Source organism: Chelonia mydas, chromosome 12 (genome assembly GCF_015237465.2).
Source record: "Chelonia mydas isolate rCheMyd1 chromosome 12, rCheMyd1.pri.v2, whole genome shotgun sequence".
NCBI classification, from domain to species: domain Eukaryota; kingdom Metazoa; phylum Chordata; order Testudines; family Cheloniidae; genus Chelonia; species Chelonia mydas.
The window spans coordinates 6,520,752-6,548,282 of record NC_051252.2 but is presented as its reverse complement, the minus strand read 5'-3'; the positions used below and the strand labels follow the sequence as shown (position 1 = coordinate 6,548,282).

The window sequence follows — 27,531 nt, the reverse complement described above, 5'->3', positions numbered from 1 at the left end:
GTGTTACCATACACACTGTAAGCAGAGTGATCGGGTAAGGTGAGCTATTACCAGCAGGAGAGTTAGTCTATGGTGCCACAAATCCTCCTTTTCTTTTGGCGGATACAGACTAACACGGCTGCTACTCTGAAACTGGTCGTGCTTAAACTGCCAGTCCCAGCCTTATTCTCTGCCCAAGAAACTACAGTTCCCAGAAGCCTCAGGCTGCGGGAGGCGGTTGCCATGGCGAGGGAGCCCAACAGGGCTGGGAGAGCGCAGGAGAAGCTGGTGAGGCTGCTGTTTGCAGAGGGGTGGGTGGGTAGGTGGGGCTGCGAGGCACTGGGGTTCTCTCAGCGGCCGTTGCTCTGCAGTTACACCCGGGGGCACTGAGGGATGGAGACCACCTGTGCGCCTGTGTGAGCGAGGACGTATATGTCTGAGTGCAGGCAAGGGCAGACCCAGGGCTGGGGAGGGGGGGGATGCACTATGGGGCAGCGCAGGGGACGCCCGGGGAAGGGGCATCCCAGTGACGGGAGCAGGGGCATGCCTGGGAGTAAGGAAACGCCTGAGGGCGTGGGCCAGGCAGGGCATGGAAAAGTAGGGCCTAGACCAAGGGGCAGGGAATCAGTCGAAGGCAGGGGAGGAGAGGACCCGGGAGCTTTGGGAAAGCAAAAGGAGGAGGATGCTGACACACTGGGACAAACTCCTGCCTGGCGTGAGGCTCCAGTGGAGCTGTTAGACTTGGGAGGGCTGAATTTTGGGTTGGGGGGGTCTGTCCGTCAGAGGGAAGCAAAACCAGAAAAGCCCAGCGCTCTTGTTGCGTCGCCCTCAGCAGAGCTGGGGTCTGCGTGGGGCCCGATGAGGTGACCGGGGTCTGCTCCCACCCAGACCACATGTGTCTTGGGGGGAGCGCGTTTTGAGAACAGAAAACCAGGCCATTTTTCAGACTGTGCCACCAGGGGAGGGAGGAGTGGACTGGAGGGGGGACGTGAAGAAGGGAGGAGCTGGAGGCTGGGCGCTGCAGGAGCATTTGGGAAATGGAAAGGGGTCAGACTGGGGTTGCTCCTGATGAGTGGGAGGTTGGGCTCCTTCCGTCCCTCGGTGGCCGCTGCAGAAGACCTCACGCAGCCAGGCTTTAAAAGCAGAAGAAACAATGTTAAACATTTGCACTGGGCAGTGATTAAAGGAGATGGGAAGAGGAGCGGGAGCTGTGGGGAGCCCCCCTTAGCCACACCAGGGAGAGGAGGGGAGCCCTGTGCTCTCCACTAAGTTCTGTGTTTAACCCCTGGTGCAGCGCCTTGCACAATAAGGCCTTAATCCCCGACGGAGGCCCTTCGGTGCTGCATCAGTGCAACTAATCAATAAACATACGAAGAGGAAAGCTGGGGCAGGGTGGGGAACAGGGGGAAAAGGAGAGTTTCACACACACAGCAGGAGAGTTTGACAAATCTTAGTAAGTAACCAGAGACATACAGCCATGCGGTTGTCAGCAGGACGTGATGGGACGAGTTGGTTTGCTCGGGCTGGATACTCCCCTCTGGCTGGTTGGCTGAATGTAGTCCAAAGCCCAGGGCAGGGAGAGCTCCAGTGAATGGTCTAGCTAGTGTCCAACATGAAATCACTCCTTCCTCTTGTGGGCCTTTCTGTCTTATTTCAGTAAATCTGCTCCTCCTGCTGTCTTCGTTCGACATGCCATTCCCGCTGCCAACCAAAACAACGCCAGATAGAGAGAGTGCTTGCGTCTCCATTTTCATGCCTTATCTCCCCAAGCCCCAAAACACACGTTGGGATCAGTGTGAGCTTAAAAAACAAAACAAAACAAAAAACAGGCCTTGGAGATACTTCTGCTGCTCTGCTATTAATTTAGATTTATTTACACCCCGCCCCACAGCACGCTCGGCGCCCTCAACACAGACGTATCCAACTGAAGGACAGCACATCTGAAATGGCTGAGAGGAAATACTTTTCCACTAGTGCACAGCTAGTTTGTGGAACTCCATGCCACAAGACAGCACCAAGGCCAATTGTTTAGCAGGATTCAAAAAAAAAAAGAGTGGACATTTATATGGATAGTGGGATCCTCCAGAGTTGTTGTAGTAAGGATTAAAATGACTAGGTGTTTTGGAAGGGATCTAAACCTCCATGCTTCATGGCACCAACCAAGTTCTAACTCAAGGAGGTCCGGAAGAAATTCCCCAAAGGGCAGGTGATTCCATAACTGCTTACTGTTGGCCATTGCTGGAGATCGGATACCAGACTAGATGGATCATGGGTCAGTTCTGCAGTTCCTGTGTTTCTAATCCATCAAAGAAGCAGCAGCCCTTCTGCTTCCCCACTCCCCCAGCCACATCTCACACTAATAGTAGTCAGCAGACCCAATATGGATTAAAATCATGCCCTAAACCACATTTTGCCCTAAGAAGGAATCCCACCCCCAGCCAACTCTGCTTTCCTCATTCCAATTGAATCTGTAGGCAGACAATAAAAATGTTTCTCTATTGCCATTTCTTACCCTTTTAAAATAACCCATGTGATGCTTCTCTCCCAGCAGCCCATGAGGGAGCAGGATGGAGGTCCTGAGAGAGAATGGGGAACAGGAGGAAGAAGAAAAGAAAGTCCTTGTGATTAGTAATGAACTCCAAGACTTGGAAGAGAAGCTGTCAAGGATCAAAGTCCATATCCCAGATGTTGTACCGTAAGTAGGAATGTGTGTGAGAGAGAGAGAGAGAAAGGCAGACAGATAGACAAGAATACATGACAGACTGCATTTCTGAAACAGCTAAGATGAGATCTATTCTCACCAATGCACAGCTAGTTTGTGGAACTCCATGCCACAAGACAGCACCAAGGCCAATTGCTCAGCATGATTTAAAAAAAAAGTACATTTATATGGATAATGGGAATCTCCAGAGTTATCAGAGTAAGGACTATAAAAAACCAGGTGTTTTGGAAGGGAGCTAAACCCTCAGGCTTCATGGCACAAGCCGCACTCTAACTGGCTCTCTAAATTGCATTTTTCATGTGTTCCCCATTGGATCAGCTTTACGGAGATCATAGGAAGATACTTACAGGCCCACTGGGCTGTGCAGCTCACTTGCCATCACTGGGAACAGCTTAGTCGTGTTTCATGCCCTCCTGTTTTGAATTGTGCGCTTTCAAAGTTATTTAATTTGCACCAATTCTGCTGGGAAATAAGAGATAAGGGGAATAAGAAGAGAGACCCTAGTGTTTCTTCAGACAGGATTAACCCATCTGAATCTCACTATTTCATTATCTGTCTCTGTTTGTCTCCTCCCACCGCATGAAGTGAATTTGACTGGAATTCCATTGACACCTCCCAGTTACCAGCCTCCTACAAGATGAATTCTGCCAAGGAGCAGATGCTGCTTCAACTAGCTGACAATTTCCACCGACAGTATGCACATCTCTGCCCAGATCGCCAGCCACTCTTCCTCCACCCATTAAATGAGTGTGGAGTGGAGGTAAAGGAACATCTGGAGACAGCTGGGGACAATCTGGGTTTGCTTTCCTTTGATAGCATATGGTATGGACTATGTGCAATTCTGCACAGTCACATCTTTCTTTCTTTCTTTCTTTCTTTCTTTCTTTCTTTCCTTCCTTCTATGTTGATTATCTTTTTATTCGTTTGCATGTATTTTTTACTGTAAACATATTTTAGCAGTAGAATTGTCCAAGGGCCAGTCCCATGTGCTCCCTTGCAATAGACACAACCAGTGCTGAAAACCCACCAATTGTACATTCAGTGCCCAGGTATGCACCGAGCACCCCAGTTATACACCCATCCTACCAGTTGTAGTTCCACCATACCAACCGCACACTTGACACAGCAGTTATACACACCGCCTGTATACCCATCGCACTGACTGTACACTCAGCATACAGTACATTTGGGGAACAGAAAAAAGAAGTGACTCAAACTAAAAGAAATACCTGAGTCTAAGAGATCAACTCTGAAGACCCCACAATCTACTCAGCACTCGAGCGAGGTCTGAGGCACAAAGTTTAGATCCAGATTTGGATCTTAGGCTGAACCTCTCCAGATGTTGGGTGTTGAAATATGGGGTCCTGTCTGGGCCCATTGTGGAGACAGGCCTGAGCTGCAGAGCTAGCATCCAGTTCTGCAGCTCAGCTTGGGCAGATCCAGTGTTCAGAATTTTTACTGACAACATGCCAGGCGCAACCTGTGGAAGCTGGAAACATCCAAGCCTCCTATGCCCCGCAGCTGCCAGATGTGTAGCAATAGATGTGAGGCTTCCCTGAAATTAGAAGGTAGCGGGGAAGGGCCCAATCCTGCAATGGGCATCTTGAACTAACTCCCATTGACTGCCCTGGGAGCTGGGTGTGCTCAGTCCTCCAGTGGTCGGGTGCTGCAGCACTCTGTCCTAGTTGCAGTTACCCCGGTGCTGAAGGCTTCATGGCCAGGTCTAGCCCCTTGCTGTAGTCCAGCCGAGAAGTGACAAAGGCGGGAGACAGACAGAGACATATTTCAGAAGCTGTAGTGAGATGGCTTCTCTGCCCACTGTATTTCCCATCTCAGAAAGAGTCAGTAATAGAGCAAGAAGGTTGATCAAACGCTTGCTATATTTTAGAGAGGAGTTGGCCACTAGCTCTGGCCAGCTGGCCCCGGAGTCCCTCCCTGTCACCTGCTCTGCATGCCGCTTTCTGATGGCTTCCCCACCGCGTATCTGCTAACCGACACCCTCTTGCTGCAGAAATTTGTGAGCACCACAGTGCGCCCGACCCTGCAGCCTTACCCGGAGCTGTACAATTGGGATGGCTGTGCCCAGTTCGTCTCTGACTATCTCACCATGGAGCCCCTCTCATCCCCCATCACGCCGGTAAGACGTGGCACTTCCTTTGAGTCTTCCAGTTGCCCCCCTTGGCGCATTGGGAGTCCCACATCATTAACAGTAATGGGTTTCTCATCAGGGTATCACACCGGTTATGGGGCTATGAAGAGTTTTGCCCTTTGACCCCCCCCAGGAACTCCCTCCCTAAGAGGGCCTGTTAAGAACCCTTTCTCCCTCCTACTCAGGCAAATCTCCCATTGACTTCAGTGAGCCCTGTCATGTGCATTATTTGGGCATACGACCATGTTACAGGCATGATCATTTCCCATCTGCTGAGTGGAGACTCTGGGCTTCCCAAACTAATGTGCACAGTGCACACAAGCCTCCATCTAGCCTACTGGGCCTGATCCTGGTCTTACCCCCAGCCATGTAAAACCAGAGTAGCTCCATTGAAGTGGGCGTGTACAACGGAGATCAGCTGGTGGCTCATTGCATGCTAAAGTATCAGGCTTCCCTTCCAAGGACTGGGAGGCTGCTCGCCTTGGAGAGGAGTAGCATATACAGGGACAGAAGCTGGTAGGTCTTGGTGACCTGTTATGAGGCACTTGATGGGATGATCTCAGCTCCACAGGAGACTTTGAGGTGCCCTGACAGAGGTTTCCAGAGCGAAGAGAGGGACTGGTAACATGGTTAGAGATGATGGATCAGATCCTTAGCTGGTGGGGATCAGTGTAGCACCACGGATTGCAATGGAGCCACGCTGATTTATACTTGCTGAAGAGCGGCTTTAAGTTGTTCAAATTGGTGTGGGATTCAAAAATCAAATCCGGACACTTCTCTAGCTCCTTGCACTGACAGATCTCATAGAAAGCATCATTATCTCCATTTAATGTATGGGGAAACTGAGGCACATACGAGTGAAGTGACTTGACCAAGGTTACACAGCAAGTGTCAAAGCTGGGATTAGACTCCAGGTCTCCTGGCTGCCAGCCTTCTACTCCATCCATTAGCCCACATGGCTTCCTAGCAAAGGAATCTACAAAGGAGAGAATTCTGGGGAAACAGTGAACTCGGGCAGAGTTATTTCACGTGCAGGGACGATAGATACAGGGAATACGCTAACAGGGAAAGCATGTGAACCAGAGGGCTCCGTTCTCTCCTCAGCTATTTACATGCGAGTCCCATTGTAGTGCTGCAGTGCTTGGCCCAGAGAATCTCAGTGTGTCTGAGAGCCTGTGCTTTGTTTCTGGAGAAGGAGGGGATTCGAGGGTGGAAGTAAAGAGACCAAGATGACGGGAACAAGACTTTAAGCAAGGAAATGTGTTTGCTCTTTAAAGCCCAGTTACCTTCCCTCCCCGACCACAATCCTGAAGTACCAAAGGGGGAATTGCTTTGGCTTCAGCGTGCTACTGTGCTCCCTGCTGATCGGTGCGGGCTACGATGCCTACTGTGTGAACGGTTATGCCACCCGGGAGATCTGCATGATGGACGAGACCAGGGAGGTGTGCCCACTGCTGGAGAAGTCAAAGAAGGTGAGGAGCCCAGCTCGCTGGTTCAGGCGAGTCAGCCACAATGCGGTGAGACGGGCCAGGCATGCTGAATGTGACTGGCCTCCCATAGGTCTGTGACTGCCTTCTGTTTAACACGCTCTGGTTCCGAATGGGGGCTCCAGTGTAAATGGTCTGAACCAAAGGCAGTGTCCATGTAACTGGTCTTCTCTACGCCTGGGTGATCTGCTGAGTTCTTTTCCATGTCACTCTTCCACTGAAGAAGCCTGTTTGGGCCCTCAGAGTTTACTGAACCCCAGATCCACGAAGTACTAACCCACAGAATGTTAAGGGAGCTGAGCACCAAGGGGTGTCTGTGATCTGCCCATCCAGTGGGCCCCGTTAGATCCCTATTGGGTTAAATAAGGCTCCATAGCCCTCTGCTCTTGTGGTTGCAGGTCCTGAAAGAGCCCGTGAAGGAGAAGGCCAAGAAGTACGCAGTCAAGCCCCCACGGGACCTGCGCAGCAAGTTTGAGCTCCAGCAGGTGTCCAAGAAGGAAGCCGATATTAAAGCCGCACAGAAGAAGAAGCAGAAGGAGGAAGAGGAAAGGGTATTGGTGAGTAAATGTTCATGTGTCTCCATCTTACTCTGAAGTCTCAGCAGCAAGATCCCTGACATAGCTAGTGACCGACTCATCAAGTTGCTAGCCACCTCACATCATTGGTCTGTGAGATACCCTCAGCCTCCACTGTCTTCAGTGGGCCGGTAAGTCACTGTGTTTGTCAGCGAGCATTTAGCCTGGGGAAAGACAGCATGAGGTAGCCCTGTAATATGGGTCATTATACAATCCCTTACATCTCTAAGATTTTCAGATGTTAAGTTAATCTTCACAACCCCCTCCAAGACAGATGAGTAATATTAGCCCCGGTGTGTGAATGGGGAAACCGAGGCACGGTGCCATTGGGCCCTAGATTTTCAAAAATTATCCACTGATTTTTTGAGATGATGAACACCTGCAGTTTCCATTGACATCTACTAGAAGTAATAGTGGAGGCTCAGAGCCACTGGAAATCAGGCCCTAAACATCTCAAGTTGGACAACCCAAAACCAAGGCAGGCAAAAATGGTGGCTGCTTTTGAAAATTTGACCCTAAGCCGCTTGCAAAGGAGCACACGCAGAGTGGCAGAACGGGGAACAAAAGCCAGGGGCTAGATCCTCAGCTGGTGTAAATTAGCCTAGCTCCATTGACTTCCGGGAAGCTTTCCTGATTTTCATCCATTGAGGATCTGGGTTGGAGAAGTCGCTGATTCCCAGGCTCACGCTCTGTCCCTGGCTCAGTGCCACCTCACTGACGCAAGCACCGTGACTCACCTAGTGCCTTTGGCCTGCTGTAGAGACGAGGCCCGGCAAGGGCCACAGCTCATCAGAGAGCAGGTTGTCCACACAGACATACGCTGTATAAACAGACAAGCTGCTTAAACGAATGAACTGGTTACTGGCCAGCTTTGGTTTTCTTTTTTTTGGTACCCATAACAGTAAATAGTGGCCTGGCATTTAGCAAGTTGATTAACTGGGAAGAATTCCAGCTGATATAAAGAGGGGATGTGGCCAGAACTTCTGGTTCCATTGCTGGTTCTTTCCGTGACCCACTGAGTGACCTTGGGTACACACTATTTCCCCGCTCGGTGCCTCAATTTCCCTACTATAGAACGGGGCTAATGATACTTACCTACTTCACAGCTGGGGCCGTGAGGTTTCATTAATCAGTGCGGCACCTGGAGAGCCATGGCAGAACAGTACCAGAGAATGACCAAGCACAATTGTTGTTGTGTTGGATTATACCTTCTGATCATTACTCTGTACTGCAGGAAGCAGAAAAGCCAACGCCGGACCCTTTGTACGGGTTACGTGTCCACGCCTGGGTTCTGGTGTTGTCGGGGAAGCGGGAGGTGCCGGAGAGCTTCTTCATTGATCCCTTCACAGCACACAGCTACAGCACCTCCGACGACCATTTCCTCGGGATCGAAAGCATCTGGAACCACAAGAACTACTGGGTCAACATGCAGGATTGCTGGAATGGCTGCAAGGTAACTCTCCCGTTTGAATGGCTCCTGCCCGGCGGGAGAGCGAGCAGCTGGATTCGGTGGCATGGGGAAAATGGAGACCCATGTGGCTGCCCACCTTTCACGTGCCATCCCTCCCCCTTAGCTCTGCTTACACTGGCTTTAGGACCAGCAGTCATAGATTCATAGATTCATAGATATTTAGGTCAGAAGGGACCACTATGATCATCTAGTCTGACCTCCTGCACAACGCAGGCCACAGAATTTCACCCACCACTCCTACAAAAAAAAAAACCTCACACCTATATCTGTGCTATTGAAGTCCTCAAATCGTAGTTTAAAGATTTCAAGGAGCAGAGAATCCTCCAGCAAGTGACCCGTGCCCCATGCTACAGAGGAAGGCGAAAAACCTCCAGGGCCTCTTCCAATCTGCCCTGGAGGAAAATTCCTTCCCGACCCCAAATATGGCGATCAGCTAAACCCTGAGCATATGGGCAAGATTCATCAGCCAGATACTACAGAAAATTCTTTCCCAGGTAACTTGGATCTTACCCCATCTAATAACCCATCACAGGCCATTGGGCCTATTTACCATGAATATTTAATTACCAAAACCATGTTATCCCATCAGACCATCTCCTGCATAAACTTATCGAGTTTAATCTTAAAGCCAGATAGATCTTTTGCCCCCACTACTTCTCTCGGAAGGCTATTCCAAAACTTGACTCCTCTGATGGTTAGAAACCTTCGTCTAATTTCTAATCTAAATTTCCTAGTGGCCAGTTTATATCCATTTGTTCTTGTGTCCACATTGGTACTGAGTTTAAATAATTCCTCTCCCTCTCTGGTATTTATCCCTCTGATATATTTATAGAGAGCAATCATATCTCCCCTCAACCTTCTTTTAGTTAGGCTAAACAAGCCAAGCTCCCTGAGTCTCCTTTCATAAGACAAGTTTTCCATTCCTCGGATCATCCTAGTAGCCCTTCTCTGTACCTGTTCCAGTTTCAATTCATCCTTCTTAAACATGGGAGACCAGAACTGCACACAGTATTCCAGGTGAGGTCTCACCAGTGCCTTGTATAACGGTACTAAAACCTCCTTATCCCTACTGGAAATACCTCTCCTGATGCATCCCAAGACCGCATTAGCTTTTTTCACAGCCATATCACATTGGCAGCTCATAGTCATCCTATGATCAACCAATACTCCAAGGTCCTTTTCCTCCTCCGTTACTTCTAATTGATGCGTCCCTAGCTTATAACTAAAATTCTTGTTATTAATCCCTATATGCATGACCTTACACTTCTCACTATTAAATTTCATCCTATTCCTATTACTCCAGTTTACAAGGTCATCCAGATCCTCCTGTAGGGTATCCCTGTCCTTCTCTAAATTAGCAATACCTCCCAGCTTTGTATCATCCGCAAACTTTATTAGCACACTCCCACTTTTTGTGCCCAGGTCAGTAATAAAAAGATTAAATAAGATTGGTCCCAAAACTGATCCTTGAGGAACTCCACTGGTAACCTCCCTCCAGCTTGACAGTTCACCTTTCAGTAGGACCCGTTGTAGTCTCCCCTTTAACCAATTCCCTATCCACCTTTCAATTTTCCTATTGATCCCCATCTTATCCAATTTAACTAATAATTCCCCATGTGGCACAGTATCAAACGCCTTACTAAAATCTAAGTAAATTAGATCCACTGCATTTCCTTTGTCTAAAAAATCTGTTACTTTCTCAAAGAAGGAGATCAGGTTGGTTTGGCACGATCTACCTTTTGTAAAACCATGTTGTATTTTGTCCTATTTACCATTGACTTCAATGTCCTTAACTACCTTCTCCTTCAAAATTTTTTCCAAGACCTTGCATACTACAGATGTCAAACTGACAGGCCTATAATTACTCGGATCACGTTTTTTCCCTTTCTTAAAAATAGGAACTATGTTAGCAATTCTCCAATCATACGGTACAACCCCTGAGTTTACAGATTCATTAAAAATTCTTGCTAATGGGCTTGCAATTTCTTGTGCCAATTCTTTTAATGTTCTTGGATGAAGATTATCTGGGCCCCCCGATTTAGTCCCATTAAGCTGTTTGAGTTTCGCTTCTACCTCAGATATGGTGATGTCTACCTCCATATCCTCATTCCCATTTGGCGTCTGAGCCAGGGTGTAAGCCTGGGCCCAGTTCAGCTATGCTCTTTGATCACTTTACGTTGCTGTAGCCGGTGGGATGGGCCTGCAAAGCCACTATTGCTGCCCATCCCCTGGGAATATCCCCAGCCGGCAAAGCTGGCTGCGTGCCCCCTCCCTCAACAAGGGCCCCGTACAGGGGGGATTCCAGGGGCACGTCAGGGATAGACTGGGATGGGAGGAGACGTGGCAAAGGTGTTTCTACACCCTCGCTATTCCCCAGCTGCAGCAAAGCTGTGGGGCCACGACAGCCAGTGCATAAGTTAGAGCAGCCCTTGGGAATACTCCAGTTGACACCAGGAACCCCAAGCTGCTTCCACTCAGTCCCTGCACCGGTGCAGTGTTGAACTGCATCCAGGGCCTTTAGTGAAGAGGTGCAGCCCTTGGGCTTCTGACAAGCTGCCAAAGTGGCCATGGACAATACCAGGAGGAGGATGTTGGATGGGGAGGTACTCTGCAACTGTGGGGCCTATTTCCGTTCCTCCCTGGTCTCATGCGTCTGGGCAGACTTCCACTGGACGGAGTCCACTGGCTCCTTAGAGAGCTTTGAGGGGCAGTGGGCGCTGTTTGGGGTCACAGGCACCAACTTTGGTTGGTGCTGGTGGGTGCTCGTGCCCCCACCACCTCTGGCCCCACCCCAACTCCGCCTCTCCCTGCCCCTATTGGATCCCTCCCCAAATCCCCGCCCCGGCCCCGCCTCCTCCCCCAAGAGCACTGCGTTCCCCCTCCTCCCCCCTCCCTCCCAGGCTTGCCGCGCGGAACAGCTGTTTCACGGCGCAAGCGCTGGGAGGGAGGGGGGAGAAGCAGGACCCAGGGGCGCGCTCAGGGGTGGAGGCGGAGCAGAGCGGAGGCGGAGGTGAGGTGGCGGGGAGCTTCCGGTGGGTACTCCAGCCCCCTCTGGATTCTTAGTTTTGAACCTATGACTCCCACTCCCAGACCTGTTATTCCTTAGTTGTCCCCCGTCTTCACTCGAGTCCCGGGTCCAGTGGCTCCTCCCCAAAGGAATTCAATAAGTCCCTCACTAAGGATGGATTTAATGCCCCACTAAAATCCTTAGAACACCACATGGTACCGACAGGTTCTGAATGTCTGCTGCTGAGCGGGAGTAGCATTGAGTGCTCCGTGGCAGGTCATATGTCTCTTGGTATTAGCATCGTAAGCTGAAGACACCTTTGTGGCCAACCCTGGTTCTTCTGTCCTGCTTAGGATCTCACCTTTGACCTCGGGGACCCAGTGCGGTGGGAGTTCATGCTGCTGGGGACCGACAAGCCCCTTCTGTTGCTCCCAGAGGAGGAAGAAGAGGAGTTAGCTGATGAGGATTTGGATGATTTCGTAAGTTTCCTATGTTTCTAGGAGCACTTCTTGATAGAGGGGGCTGATGTTGTAATGAACTGGACTTACGCCTATGTGTGCCTTTGCCCTCTGCTGGATAGAATCAGAGGTGCTTCACTGCCTCAATCCTATAGGGCTAGTAGACATTCTCCTTCAGTTCAAGGGATGCGTTTTTTGGAGCAGGAGGATCTGAATTCAAGCACTGCTCACAGAGAATCAGAGAATATCAGGGTTGGAAGGGACCTCAGGAGGTCATCTAGTCCAACCCCCTGCTCAAAGCAGGACTAATCTCCAATTTTTGCCCCAGATCCCTAAATGGCCCCCTCAAGGATTGAACTCACAACCCTGGGTTTAGCAGGCCAATGCTCAAACCACTGACCTATCCCAGGCTGTTACTGTGTAATTCCCTGTGACCATGATTTGCAGCACAGTGGCATCCTAAGTGGTCACCGATCTGCTACGGGACAGCGCCTGCCAAGCTTTGATTGCTGGGAGACCTGATGGACGGGACCCAGGTTCAAGGCCCGCGTGCCCTGAAGGGCACAAGCCTGCCCAGGATAAAACTGCTTTTTAAAAATCAAATTCAAATGTATAACTTTTCAGGACCCCTTCTACCTGCTTCTCCTCTCCCTGGGGCTGGTGGAACATGGCAATGGGGGGCCTGGAAATAACGCATGTGCTCTTATACCATTCACAAAAGAAAATACTGTGTGTTGAGAGGAACAACATCTTAGTATGAAGGACACAGTGTGATAGTGTAGGGATGACATCAACACAGTCTCTCCCTTTATCTAATCGGTTTATACCATGCCCATCATCATGGTCTGTGAGTGCCTTTCTCAGATTATACAAAATAAACAAGCAAGTCATTGGTCCTAATGAGCACTGCCATATTCAATCAGACCTGAGCTTCTCCACGGTCAGCATGATCTTAAACCCAAAGCAAGTGGAGTCCTTTAGGCCATGGCTGGGCTCTGCTCGTGGCAATGTGTGAGGGACTTCTGGATGGAGTGAACGTAGCAGAGTTCCTTTAAATGGAACAGCCATGCAGTTCCAGTGGAAAAATCCAAGAGCAATTAGTTCTGAAGCATAAAATAGCACCCACTCTGCAAAATTATAGGGTCAGAAATGTCCCACCAGCTCTGAGATTTTATTGACTAAACAACCTGTATGATTTTTAGTGTGAGCTTTTGGATGCAAATACTCACGTGCATAAATATCTCGTGTGTCTCTTGGAACTAGGACTGTATAAACCATACTGTGCTGCATGACTGTATCCTCAGCAGTGTGTATAACTCAAATAAACCGTCCCTTACCGTACGGCTGCGTCACCTGGGAATGTGTATAACCTGCACAAACCACAGGCTAATATAACAAGTATTTCCAGAGACAAATGTGCTTCCTGCCATGGCAGGAGAGTACTGCCAGCTCCACTCAGGGCATTGGCCACCTCATGCAAACCCCTGCTCTGTCTTGATAGGATAAGGAGGAGGAGGAGAAGGGTTTTGACATGCCACCATCCTGGGTGGACCTGATTCAAATATCTCGGAAAGGTATTTGTTCTTCCTTTACCATGTTTTATATTTTTCTAATGGCAATAGATACAATTTTGTGTATTGCAACGAACCTTTATTGTAACATACTGGACAAAGTCAAGCAATGAAATAGCAATAAATCAAGATACACAATAATTAGGATATCCATTATTATTTACAGGTTTCAGAGTAGCAGCCGTGTTAGTCTGTATTCGCAAAAAGAAAAGGAGTACTTATGGCACCTTAGAGACAAATAAATTTGTTAGTCCCTAAGGTGCCACAAATACTCCTTTTCATTATTATTTAATTACACAGCTGTGTTTTGTGCCCATGGATTCTCCCAGAACCTACTATCTCATCCTAAATTGGGAACCTCTGCCCCCACTATGGACATAGGACCTGTTTTCTTCCTTTGCCTGCTGGCTGGGTGAATTCTGCCTGTGAGGATCTCTTTCCTGGCATTACCCATGTTCATTGCAACTGATGCATTATCGTGTATGTGCTATAGCAGTACAAAGTGTTATTAATCATTATATGTGTCTAGCGGTTAAAGCCCAGGTCTGGGAGCAAGGGGATCTAGGTTCTATTCCTAGTTTTACCATTGACTCACTGTGTGACTTCACGCAAGTCCCTTAACTTTTCTGTGCCTCAGTTTCCCTATCTGTAAAATAGAATTAATAGCCTACTTCACAGGAGTGTTTTAAAGCTTAATTCTTTCATGTATTTTGCGATCCTTGGACAGGGGATGCTATAAGAGGAAAACCTCTTATATTTAGTAAGAACTTTATTCAAAAGCAGCCCCTAGGTAAATGATTTGTAAATGGGAAATTCAGGAGGTAATTCAGAAGGTACTGCCCATAGTCTAACCAGTCATAGAGAAGTGAAAGGTTCCTCATCCCATTGCTAATCCCCTCTGGCATCCACACCCCCAGGGCTGTGTCTTTCTTTTCTAATTTAATTTAATTATCACTAGTAGAAGATACACGGAGGTTAAAGGACAATACCAATCCATTGCAGTATGTCATGACTATGCAAATTAAAGACCCGATCCAGCTCCCAGAGACAGTTGGATCAGGCCCAGTCCTGTGAGCTCCTATGTGCTCTCAACATTCACTGAAGTCAGCAGAGGGGGCTAAGCAGCCCACCAGATTGGCTCCCCCTCCTCCCCTCTGAAAGCGCATCACCTTCCTGCAGCCACGGAGAGTATCAGGAACAATGTTCCCTCTGCCCAGTAAGGATGTTAATACATTCTCAGGCAGCTGAATGTGACAAAGGAACAAATCATTCCTCTTGCATCCTTTATTTCCCCCATGTGAATTCCTTTGAGTGTTGGCAGCAGGTGCTAAACACAAGCAACTCTGCTCCTGTGCTCTCAGCTCTTGCGGCTAAATCCTTCTCCTTGCCGTCTGCAGAATTTGAGACCCGCTGTCCCCAAGGGAAGAAGGTGATCCAGTACAAGAGCGCAAAGCTGGAGAAATGGGCACCCTACCTGAACAGCAATGGGCTGGTCAAACGCCTCACCGTCTATGAGGATCCGGAATGTAAGGGGAGATGAATGATCAGCAGGAGTCCACTGAGACGATACACAATGGGGTGGGGTGCAATGGAGGGGGAAAGAATAGGATAGAGAGGTGCCATTGTATCTCCCATCCCTTCTCCCCCTCCTTTCACACTTCTTGCTTCTCCTCTTCTGCTCCCGCAACCCCTTCTTCACGCTGCCCTGTTCGCTCCCCTACAAACCCTAAAGCTTCCAGCACGGCTGGGGACTCTTACTGGAGCCTATAAATCTATCCCAAGCTGTAACTGCAATGCTGGTCGCTATCACTGATCCCTTTCGTACCTCTGGGTCTGATTCAGAGCTACTCTCAAGGGCTTCGTCAGGTTTGGGAAGCACCATGGGTCACAAGTAGCGCAGTCACCGTGCTGTTTGATGGCGTGATCCATCCAGGCCCGGAGCAGTTTGGCCTGATCCAACAAAGCACTTAAGCATGTGCGCTGCTTAAAGCATGTTAGTAATCCTTTCCCCTTCCCTGCTTGACATTAAGCACTTGCTTAACTGCTTTGCAGGACCGGGCAAGAGCGCTCAGCGCCTCTCAGGATCAAGTCCTGAATTGTGGCAGGAGTTGCCTATAGTTTTCTCCTGTTGAGAAACAGCGGTATAGTGCTAACTAATCACCCCATCTTCCACTGATGTGAAGGGGACTCACGCAGCTCAATCGCTGTGAAAACGAAGGGGACAGTGTGTGCTATGCTTAACTAAAGACCTTTCTTTATTTCTAAGTCATGTCTCTCAGCAGTTGGTCCAGGAAGTAGGGTGTAAGCCCCTAACTGGACAAACGACCTCCTTTCCCCAGCATTCTCCTTTAGCACAAGTCGCCTAATTTTCTCTGCCCTACCTCCTGTGTTACCATCACCAGGGAATGTCTGAAGTCTAGGATTTTCAAGGGGCCACATGGTTGTGCCATGGGGTTTTTCTCGTTCTAGGTGTCAGAGTGCTGGAGGTGAAGGGCTGGTTCGAAAATAGAGAGGACATGATGAACATGAGACAACTGAATAAAAAAACAGAGGTGACAACGGAGTACTTCAGCCCGGGACACATCCAAGGCCTCAAAGGTACACAAGCTCAGCCCCATCCGGAGCTGTGTACTCTCTGCGACCCAGTGACAGTTCCTCCTAGGTTTGGCCAAAAGGCCAATCATGGGACTATAAACTACTGGACACAGTCACCTGGTTCAGCAACAAAAGAAATCCTCCACCAAGCAAGGTTCAAGGCTTCATTCTAGAGCCTTTGTAAGCACTAGTTACCATGCAAGAAACTGAAGAGGTGAAATTCACAGCTTGCAACCCAGGGGAAGGGGTGCTAAGCTGTGCACCTTCCCAGTCCTGGGGTATCCTGAGTCTGGAGAGGTCCCCAATGTAACTTAGACAGACCTGGGGGCCTAAGATATAGCAGCCTCCTCCAGTTCTCCTATGGGCCACAGTGCTACCTGAAATCTCTATAGCATTGCATGCGGCAATCTCACCTCTGACATGCCCCTCCCGCCCCCAGCACATCCTTACATCGAGGAGTGTGAAGGGGTGCTCAGAAGGCAGCCTGGGTTGTCCTCTGCAGCTCCAAACTGGGGAGAATCCTTCCCCAGGCAGAACTGAGCTCCTTCATGCTGCTCCAGCTTTTTTACCTGGCATAAAGAGATCAGAGCAGGGACAAAGATCTCACCCAAGAAGGTTTTAACAGAAATAACTCTCCCCTCGCAGTCAGAGCTGATCCCAGAGCCCCCCCAGCACAGTGTTACGTAGGGATGTAAAATGTTAACTGGTTAACTCATAAGCATTAGTTTTACCGGTTAACATGCCTTAACCATTAACCTCTGGGCCTGCCAGCTGGCCCCAACAACCCTGTGCCGGCCAGCCTGCCGACCCCAATGGCCTCGCGCCAGCTGGAGCGGCCCGAGCCGTGCCGCTCGACCAGAGCAGTGCTGCCCGGCCAGAGTGACCCCAGCCACCCCACCCAGCTGGAGCAGCCTCAGCCACAGGAGCCCCAGCCACGCCGTCTGGATCGGGCCCAGCTGGTTAACCGTTTAAACGAAATATATTTAATTGTTTAAACTAGGGCTGTCAAGCAATTTAAAAAAATCAATTGCGATTAATTGCACGATTAATCGCACTGGTAAACAATCATAGAATACTATTTATTTAAATATTTTGGATGTTTTCTACTTTTTCAAATATATCGATTTCAATTACAACACAGAATACAAAGTGTACAGTGCTCACTTTGTATTAATTTTTTATTACAAGTATTTGGACTGTAAAAAAAAGAAATAATATTTTTTCAATTTACCTAATACAAGTACTGTAGTGCACTCTCTTTATCATGAAAGTTGAACTTACAAATGCAGAATTATGTACAAAAAAAACTGCATTCAAAAATAAAACAATGTAAAATTTTAGAGCCTGCAAGTCCACTTAGTCCTACTTCTCGATCAAGCCAATCACTCAAACAAGTTTGTTTACATTTGCAGGGGATAATGCTGCCTGCTTCTGTTTACAGTGTCACCTGAAATGAGAACAGGCATTCTCATGGCACTGTTGTAGCCGGGGTTGCAAGATATTTACATGCCAGATGCGCTAAAGATCCATATGTCCCTTCATGCTTCACCCACCATTCCAGAGGACATGCGTCTATGCTGATGATGGGTTCTGCTTGATAACAGTCCAAAGTGGTGCAGACCGACACATGTTCATTTTCATTATCTGAGTCAGATGCCACCAGCAGAAGGTTGATTTTCTTTTTTGGTGGTTCTGGTTCTGTAGTTTCCACATCTGAGTGTTGCTCTTTTAAGACTTCGGAAAGCATGCGCCACACCTCGTCCCTCTCAGGTTTTGGAAGGCACTTCAGATTCTTAAACCTTGGATTGAGTGCTGTAGCTATCTTTAGAAATCTCACATTGCTACCTTCTTTGTGTTTTGTCAAATCTGCAGTGAAAGTGCTCTAAAATGAACAACATGTGCTGGGTCATCATCTGAGACTGCTAGAACATGAAATATAGGGCAGAATGTGGGTAAAACAGAGCAGGAGACGTACAATTCTCCCCTAAGGAGTTCAGTCACAAATTTAATTAATGCATTATTGTTTTAACAAGCGTCATCAGCATGGAGTCATGTCCTCTGGAATGGTGGCCAGAGCATGAAGGGGGCATACGAAGGTTTAGCATATCTGGCACGTAAATACCTTGCAATACTGTCTACAAAAGTCCCATGCGAATGCCTGTTCTCACTTTCTGATGACACTGTAAATAAGAAGCGGGCAGCATTATCTCCTGTAAATGTAAACAAACTTGTTTGTCTTAGCAATTGGCTGAACAAGAAGTAGGACTGATTGATCTTGTAGGCTCTAAAGTTTTACATTGGGTTGGTGTTTTTTTGAGTGCAGTTATTTAACAAAAAAAATTTTACATTTGTAAGTTGCACTTTCATGACAAGGAGATTGCACAGCAGTACTTGTATGAGGTGAATGGAAAAATACTATTTCTTTTATCATTTTTATAGTGCAAATATTTGTAATCAAAAATAATATACACTTTGATTTCAATTACAACACAGGATACAATATATGAAAATTTAGAAAAACATCCAAAATAATAAATTTCAATTGGTATTTTATTAACAGTGCAATTAAAACTGCAATTAATTGTGATTAATTTTTTAATTGTGATTAATTTTTTTGAGTTAATTGCATGAGTTAACTGTGATTAATCGACAGCCCTAGTTTAAATGGTTAACTTTTTAAATGGTATTTACATCTCTAGTGTTACGTGGGATCAGCATGGGCTACAACCCAGCACTCTCAGAACTAGAGTGTGGGTTCATAATAGAGTTTCCTAAGTTTCCAGTGAATGCTTGGCTGGAAGTTTATTTAATGTTTGCAAAGAGCTCTTAAGTCTTTTTGGATAAAAGGTCCTGTAAACATGCCAAGTGTTATTACAGCTTTACAAAACCAATGAAAATTTATCAGCTCATGCGCAAGCTTTACTCCTCCACCTCTTGCTACGGGATCAATTGTGGCTTTGCCACAAGCCCCATGTGGGACAGTTTTGCATTGTTGCCCTGCCCTGGGGGCAGATCAGGAACCAGATTGTTACTCGGGGCTTGTTTAAATGTGGAAGTTATACCAGTATAAACCAAGGGGTGAATTTAAACCAAGATAGCTATTCTGATGGAACTCCCTATGTGGATAGAAAAGGAGGACTTGTGGCACCTTAGAGACTAACCAATTTATTTGAGCATGAGCTTTCGTGAGCTACAGCTCACTTCATCGGATGCATGCTGTGGAAATCGCACAAGACATTTTATACACAGACACCATGAAACAATGCCTCCTCCCACCCCACTCTCCTGCTGGTAATAGCTTATCTAAAGTGATCATCAAGTTGGGCCATTTCCAGCACAAATCCAGGTTTTCTCACCCTCCGCCCTCCCACAAACAAACTCACTCTCTTGCTGGTAATAGCCCAACTTGATGATCACTTTAGATAAGCTATTACCAGCAGGAGAGTGGGGTGGGAGGAGGCATTGTTTCATGGTGTCTGTGTATAAAATGTCTTGTGCGATTTCCACAGCATGCATCCGATGAAGTGAGCTGTAGCTCACGAAAGCTCATGCTCAAATAAATTGGTTAGTCTCTAAGGTGCCACAAGTCCTCCTTTTCTTTTTGCGAATACAGACTAACACGGCTGTTACTCTGAAACCTATGTGGATACACATTCCAGTACAAGAATAGCTTCCTCCCACCCCAGTTTACTTTATGTTGGTTTGGAAGGGGTTTTAGCTAACCTGAAAACAGTGACATGGGAGTTATACCAATCTAACTATTGGTTTAACTATACCAGCATAATTATACTGGTTTAACTGGTAGAACTATCCTGTTTAGACAAGTCTCAAAGTCACAATTTGCCTCCAAGTTTTCCCCTGCTCTGGGACAGACATACCCTGTATCAGCCATAAACCTAGTGCAGCATGTACCTCCAAGGCAGCCGCACACATGGAGGCCTCCAGGGGTAAAATCAAGGCTCCACCTACTCCCAGCCCAGATGCGTGGGAGGATGCAGTGGCCCTGTGGATGCTGCTGTCCTTCAATGCTGCTTTCCACAGCATGCTGGTGCAGAAAAGTATAGAGCGCTTCACATTCTCTTACTCTCCTGTACAGGTGCATGGGACATTCAGGCTGTATGGTGGCTGGTGGGGCAATCACAAAGCAAATCTTGTCACGAGAGATGCTACTTGCTCACGTCTAGTAAAATTTTGCAAATCTGTATTCATCATCGCTGTCATTCTTACAGTTTAAGATTTACACAGCACCTCTGGCTTTCCTAGCGCACAGCTACAAGACGATGGAGCCGGAGACTGAGCGCACCATGGAGTTTTACAGCGAGACGCGAGTAGATGGCCTTCAGAAACGGGTTGAAAATGCCAAAGAGATGACGGAATACTTTGAAGGGCGGTCAGATTTCCTGCACTACCGGCACACAGTGTTTGGCAGAAGAACAAAAAGAGCACAGATGGTCCTCATTAATACTGAATTGAACGCCCGGCCCATAGTGGTACAAGAAGAGGGAAATATTGGGCATTACCAATATTAGAGCTGTACCGAACATACCGTTTTGGGTGAAGGTTCAGATTCATTTTCACTTGGCATAGCCAAGGCAAAACTCCAAACGAGAGAAGTGAGCCTTGTATATGGGCTAGTCTGACCCAGAAACCCCACCACGTGACCAATTGTCATGAGCAACTCCAATTGACCAATTCCATTGAGCAACCAAAATGATACTAAGTCTTTGAAAATTTGTGCCAGACAAAAGATTTAGCTATGAGTTTGGACAAAAAATGTTCACAAGGACCCCAAAATACTCCACTGGTCTTGTTTCCATGTTCAAGCCCCACACTAGCCAGCTTTGGGGTTTCATTATGAAATGTGTCCATAGCTCTGCATAATAACACCAGCACTCTGATTTGCACCATGTCAGTAGCAGGGAGTCATAGAAGCCCTAATTCAGGAAAGCATCCCAATCCATTGAAGGATATTAAGCATATACTTAAAGTTAAGCATGTGTTTCAGTGCTTTCTTGAATTAGAGCCATAATAATGACCCTCTCCAAAATAGCTGGTACTGCTTATCACAATAAGACCTCGAAACCAGCCTTTGCTGCTAGGACCATGGTCCTGCCTTGTTTCCCTGGGGCAGAGAGCTTGTAAGACGGAGATGCATGAGATCTGTATCTGGGGTGTCCGCTCCAGTGCACCCTCTCCCTCACTTGGCATTCCATGACCTAGTCCTTCCATCCTCTGCTGAAGTCAGCTCTTTCAGTTGGGTGAACCCTGTGCTCCCCATACTGAGCCTCCATCTCCCTGCCGGTCCCCAAAACCAAATCTGATAATGGGGGAGGGGGCACACCCACATCTGACCCCCTGAAGCATGGATCACACGTCCCACCTGTTAATATAGGGCCAGAGCATGGCTGGTTCTTGGACAGGTGCTCAAAGGGGGAGGTTGCATCCTTTCCCCCCCTGCATGTGGGGAGCTCTGGGAGGCACTGGGTCTCTCCAAGGCATAATGCCTCATGGAGTGGATGGTGCAACTCTGGTCTTGTGCTAGAGGGGTATAATCTGCTCCAATAAGCAGCAACTCTGCTTGTTGCACCAAGCAGCTCTGACTCTGCTCCTTCTCCGTCACACTGTAGTCACAGGCGAGAACAGTAGGACCCTGATCCTAGCATTGAGTGATAGCATCACAGTCCTAGTCTGAACATAGTTCCTTCTTCCAAATCTTTATCATGTTATAGAGAGACCTTGGATTTGGAGTGGGGCCCAATTTTCACCTGGGATCTCTGTCTCCCACCTGTTTCATCCAAATCCCCACAAACCTTGTCATTTTTCTAGGCCATATGTTCGATTCTGACTGATTTATCTCTCTTTATTTATCCCTCCCTAGCAAATCAAGGAGCAGTTCCATAGGAACCCAGAAAAGCCAGCTGATGAAGATGTAGCAGAGCGCATCTTTATGATCTTGGAGGGGCGGATTATGCTGACGTATCATTGCAAGGACGATTACATCACTGCCTCAAAGAAGGAGTTCATCAAATGGAAGGATGTGGATAATAAGGGAAACAAGGTCATCATGACCTCAGACATGTGCATCAGCTATCAGGTACGGAGAGAGTATGACAATGATTTGGAGTTTTTTAGCTCAAAAGGACACAAAGAGAAGCTGGAAGACTAACTGAGATTTGGGGAGACCCAATTTCTGTAGTTCTGAGGCTCAAAGCTGGCAGCTCATGAAAGGAAAGCTGAAATCTCTCTGCATTTCTCTCTCAGGGGAGCGATTAAAGCAGGGGACAAGAAGTCAGGAATACCCACCTGGGTTCTCTCTCCATTTCTGCCATGGACTTGCTATGTGATGTTGCCATCTGTCCTAAACTCTCCCATCCATTAGTTTGCCCAAGTTCAGGGTTTTTTCTGCAATCTGAATGCTTTTTAAAAAGGTTGTAATTTTTTGTCGCGTTGAAAAGAGCACGCAGACTGTAAGTGTGACCTCAAGCGTGCAGAAGACTGTTTCTAGCCACACAGCAGCAGCAGCAAAGAGGTGAACAATACACTTTCTGGCTCAGTGAAGTGTTAGATTCGAAACCTAGATAGGGCTAAATTAACTGTTAACCATGGGCCAGATTCTCAGATGGTGTAAATCAGTATGGCTCTATTGAAGTCAGTGGAACTATGCCAATTTATACCAGCTGAGGATCTGGTCCCACGTGTCTGGAAGACTCCTGCCATCCAACACTGGTGTTTTTGTTTTTAGGTGGGGTCTTCTGTGAAAAACAAGAAGCTGCTCCATCTGTACGAAATGATGCTGAAGCTAATGGAAGAAGAAAAGCAGTTGAGGCATCAAGTCTGGGAGTCTGAAACAGAGGTGATGGGGGAAATCTGCTTGCTAATGTCAAAGTCTGATAGGAGTCTGGTGCCAGGTTCAACTTACCATCTCTTCATGTTATGCCATATGTTCAAATATTATCTAGTAACTAAACAGTGATCAAAGTTCTAATGACACAATGCTGGTCCACACGCTAGAATATACAAATCATGACTTGCCTTTGTTCTGTGGAAATCATTCTTTGGAATGTTTATGAAGAATCATCCTCAGTTCTTGTTCTACATTCTAGGGGAAGGGGATAATCTAAGAGCAAGAATCTGCACAGAAAGGGTACATATTGGGATATCTAGCCGCGCATCTACCATTTGCCTGCTGACCAGAGCAGGGAAGAAGAGAGAGCCCAAGAAGTTGGATTGATTAAAATCTAGTTACTAGGCACTTCTAAGGTACCCATGGCCATACTATCTAGGTGCCTATCACTGTGTTATCTGTAGGGAAGAATTACCTTAAAATAGATGGATTGCAATGAGTAACACATTGCAACCGCGTGTAGCAAAATCCATTCCCATGGCACTGATTGGAGAGGACTGACTGAGCACAGCCATTCCAGCATGTGAAGAGAAGGCCACTGAATCTGAAGGTGAGAAAGCTGCTGTGATGAAAGCCCTATAGCAGTTGGTTAGGGAATGAAGAGGATTGTGGAGCCAGCCTGGTGGCAAAGTAGAGGGCCACCAAAATACTAGGGTAAGGTCCAGGGGTTATGGATCTATAATTCCATTAGTGGGTTTTGGACACCCATCTTTCACTCCCATGGTTCATTATGTCATCAGAATACCTCAATGAAACTACAACCCTATTGTTCACATTTTACACATTGTTTATTCTATATATAACACAACCAGATTTTTTCTTAGGATTGCAGTGGTATTACCATATTTTTTAGAACAAAAGGAAATAGGAGAGGAGGAAAGAGTGAGGGAGAACAGGAGAGGCAGTAAGTCTAGAGGTTAGACTGGGAATCAAGATATCTGGGTTCTAATACCAGCTCTTCCAATGACGTGCTGTGTATCCTTGAACAAGTCACTTAAGACCCTAGTGCCTCAGTTTCCATATCTTTAAAATATGGGGCTTCTTTAATTAAATATTTGTAAAGGGGCTTGAGACCCTTGGATAATAGGTGCTGTGAAAATGCAAGGTATTAACAATAATTATTAAGATAAAATGGATTGTAGAAGTACATATTGCAGAACAGTGAAGGGTATAACCTGGTTTCCAGCAGATGACTTTTTGGACTCTTTCAGTCTTGACACATCAGCAGGCTAGCCTATGGTTATATTGGTGAGATATAATATGCCAAAGCTAACATTATGACAGGTTTCAGAGTAGCAGCCGTGTGAGTCTGTATCTGCAAAAAGAAAAGGAGGACTTGTGGCACCTTAGAGACTAACAAATTTATTTGAGCATAAGCTTTCGTGAGCTACATACATCAGATGCATTCGATGAAGTGAGCTGTAGCTCACGAAAGCTTATGCTCAGATAAATTTGTTAGTCTCTAAGGTGCCACAAGTCCTCCTTTTCTTAAAGCTAACATTGCAATTTTTAGAGCCAATGGGGAGTTTGGACTCCAAAAGAGTGAATAGATTTGATAATTCTATCAAAGAGTCTGTAGAAAATTGTAGACAACATAAAGTTCTTGTTATTAGTAGTCTGAGAAAATTATTTTCTTTTGGTCACACTGATATATCCTCAGCATTGAATACATACATGCTGCTCCCTAGCTAATAGTATACAAGCTCATACTACAGTCCTTGCACAAAGACCCTTGTATATGTTCTTTTAAGCAGACAAACCAAGTGGAGGGCTTCATACTTTGAGGAAATGTCAGGGGGTCTTTCATTTTCTGATTTCACTGAAGGTGCTAGAAATTCTCAAGATCCGGGAGGAAGAAGCAGCAGCCAGCAAACTGACAGTTTCCATGTATGATACAGAGAGGAATGAAAAGAGCAAACAACAGCGAGAGACAATGGTAGGCAGCAGTGTCTAATAAAAAATTAACACAATTTTTCATCCCACCTTCTACCTCTTGTATTAAAGGCAGGTTTTAGTAAGAACCATGGGATAAACCTACTCTGAGTGGATCAGCAAGATCCAGTTCAAGTTTTTTTAGCAGGATTGGATTCAGAGTTCATTACCAGTGGACAAAAAAATCCAGCTCAAATTCTTCCCTTCTCAGGGGCTATCTCCAGAGCCCATTCTTATACCATTAAAACTCCCTGGGTGAGATCCTTGGCTGGTGTAAATCGGCATACCTCCATTGACTTCAATGGAGCTAAAACAATTTATATTAGTTGAAGGTCTAGCTCCTTGTGCCTATGACTTTCTGGAAGAATCATGTCCAAAAAACCGACAACTTTATTTTGTGTAATAAAATAAATAAAATAATTAATAATGATAAAACTAATTGTAGTTGGAGCTGGGTGAGGAGTTTGATAATTGTATCCAAATCTGCTCGGGTTCATTTTGTTGGGGAACATCTTCCCTGAGTACCAGGTTTGGAATAGATGGTTCCACCATTCTTAGTCCTGTTTATAACAACAATATTGATTTTGGCCCAGGATATCTCTTGAGGAATTAATACCCATATGAGTTTTCTGGACAAAAGTAAGGATATTCCAGTCTAGCTATCTGAGGTTGTTACGTGGCTTGCTTACAAATTCCAGTTCTCTACAAGATGTTTCTTTGGTATGGATTTTGTATTGGGCACAACTGTAATAATAAATTCCAAGAACAATACTGTAGGTGCTCTCCTGGTGAGAAAGGTAATAAAAAGAGATACTAGATTTTAAGTGTCAAGCACCTATGGACTGAACAGAAAATTGAGACAAGCAGTCCAGAAGCAAACATTTGTCAGCCAGTTCAACCAGGTGAACATCGCTCAGAAAGGTTTCAAATGCAACACATCCCTCCACCCTGAGCCACTTCAAACCCAGAATGACAGTGTATCTTGTGGGGCCCTTCTCACACCAGAGGAGATGACATTTCATGTATGGGACAAGCTTTGTATTCTAGGAGAATGGGGAGAGTTGTTGAAAAGCACAGCCAAAAACTAGGAAACAGAATAATAATCAGATTGGGGCTTTATGTGGGAAATGGTTGGTACAAGAAACAGCTGGTGAAAAGCAAGCACCTCTGGTCAAATCTTGGTGAGTTATGTCATGTCCCTGGCAGTGGGGGCACAGCTAGTCTGTCCTTTGCTATGGTAGTGCCCTATACAGGCATGTTTGGGGCATAATTCTTCTCACCCTTACCCTCCAGGAGCGTCTGATGCTAGAAGAGAGACAGCGACAAGTGGAGCAGGACCTAGATTACCTGGCACCCTTCCTGATTCAAATGGGAAGCACAGAGAAGATGTCCAAGTGGCAAGCCCTACGCCTCAAGGAAGATTGCCTGAATGATTTCAAGCACCATCTCATTGACAAGGCCAACCTCATCCAAGCTCGCTTTGAGAAGGTACTCACCCACTTTCTCTTTGTCCACTCCTTTGGCTTGGTCTCCTTTGCTTTGGGACCGGGAAACATGTGGGGTTCTCTCTTCATTTTACAGCAAGTGAAAAAGCAACACTCCTTCAACATCTCTGTCTAGGAGGAGGCAGTATATATGCCCTCATGTTTCTCTGTCTTTACCCAAGGAGACCAAAGGGCAGAATAGCCCTAGGACCAAATTCAGTAGATTTGTTCCAGCTTATATCAGAGCAGAATTTGACCCCCAATGTCTCCTATCTCCAAGGAGGCAGCGCTCTACGTTTCTCTCTCCTTCCCTTGCTTTCCATATTTTGCTTACTTTTTCTATGTCCTAATCTCATTTACTGCTTCTGACTTATTACATTTCTTCTTCTTTGTTCTTTTTTCTTTCCTTTGGTTCCTTTCATCTTGATATGCTACTTCTGTATCTCTCTAATACCCTGATTGTTCCTTCTTCCCATCAGGAGACACAGGAGTTGCAGAAGAAACAACAGTGGTACCAGCAAAACCAGCTCTCTATGACCTTGGAGGATGAGGATGCCTACCTAACCTACTGCTCTGATGCTATGTTCCGTATTCGCATTCTGGAGATACGGCTTAATAGGTAATAATTAGTATTTAATGAATGTGTGGCAGTCTGACAGGAGTGATTTAAGGGAGATCTACAGATGGAGATTCATTGGGGCTTTGCATTTCAATTGTTTGATAATTTCATAATCTGAAAATATTCCACTTAATATCAATATCATCTAATACAATCCAGCTTCTTCCTCTGATTTCCTCCTTATTTTAGGCACAAAGAGATGGCGCCACAGAAATACATAGAACTGGAAGAGAAATTGTGCAAGGATCCTCGCCTGACTGAGTATCTCAAATTTAATGTCTGATATAGTCCCTGTTCCCTCACAAGTCATGGGAATCGGTGCAGAAACCTGCACAGAGTTGGCTGAGCTAACCGTACGAGCTACTGGAGAGAAATGTGGCATCTTTTTCCTACTTGTGTTCAATGAACCATTTGTGGTCTGATTGATCAAATTTCCCCCAGGGCCCCTCTGCAGCTTTCTCCAGGAGCTGCTGGGATCTCAACTGTAGTGTAGAGGATATAATAGCAGAAGTACTTTCATTTCCACACATTTCATTTATCCCCTTTTTTTTCATTAAATGTTTTCCTAGTGAGGCTTA

General features: G+C 46.6%; 1 protein-coding gene across 4 annotated transcripts; it reads left to right on the top strand.

Moving 5' to 3' along the window:
- The first annotated feature begins 199 nt into the window (after nt 1–199).
- DRC7 (dynein regulatory complex subunit 7) lies at nt 200–27,531 on the top strand. Of its 4 annotated transcripts, none has more exons than XM_037878121.2 (18): nt 200–267; nt 2,531–2,674; nt 3,287–3,461; nt 4,713–4,838; nt 6,128–6,322; nt 6,736–6,894; nt 8,147–8,365; nt 11,744–11,869; nt 13,350–13,422; nt 14,817–14,945; nt 15,889–16,017; nt 20,278–20,504; nt 21,893–22,108; nt 22,757–22,867; nt 24,744–24,854; nt 26,144–26,338; nt 26,814–26,953; nt 27,143–27,531. In XM_037878121.2, the coding sequence occupies exons 2-18, from the start codon at nt 2,547–2,549 to the stop codon at nt 27,234–27,236; spliced, it is 2,553 nt and encodes an 850-aa protein (XP_037734049.1). In that variant the 5' UTR covers nt 200–267; nt 2,531–2,546; the 3' UTR covers nt 27,237–27,531. The 4 variants fall into 4 exon arrangements, with proteins under 4 accessions (XP_037734049.1, XP_037734048.1, XP_043382242.1 ...); XM_037878120.2 differs by having other exon boundaries at nt 205–267; nt 2,528–2,674; XM_043526307.1 differs by lacking the exon at nt 200–267 and adding an exon at nt 1,964–2,251 and having other exon boundaries at nt 2,528–2,674.

Excerpts from the sequence above, each read along its gene's own strand:
- DRC7 (XM_037878121.2), top strand. The coding sequence starts at position 2,547 with ATGGAGGTCCTGAGAGAGAATGGGGAACAGGAGGAAGAAGAAAAGAAA. Across the intron at positions 6,323-6,735 it reads TGCTGGAGAAGTCAAAGAAG|GTCCTGAAAGAGCCCGTGAA; the intron begins GTGAGGAGCCCA and ends TTGTGGTTGCAG. Across the intron at positions 16,018-20,277 it reads ACACATCCAAGGCCTCAAAG|CGCACAGCTACAAGACGATG; the intron begins GTACACAAGCTC and ends TGGCTTTCCTAG.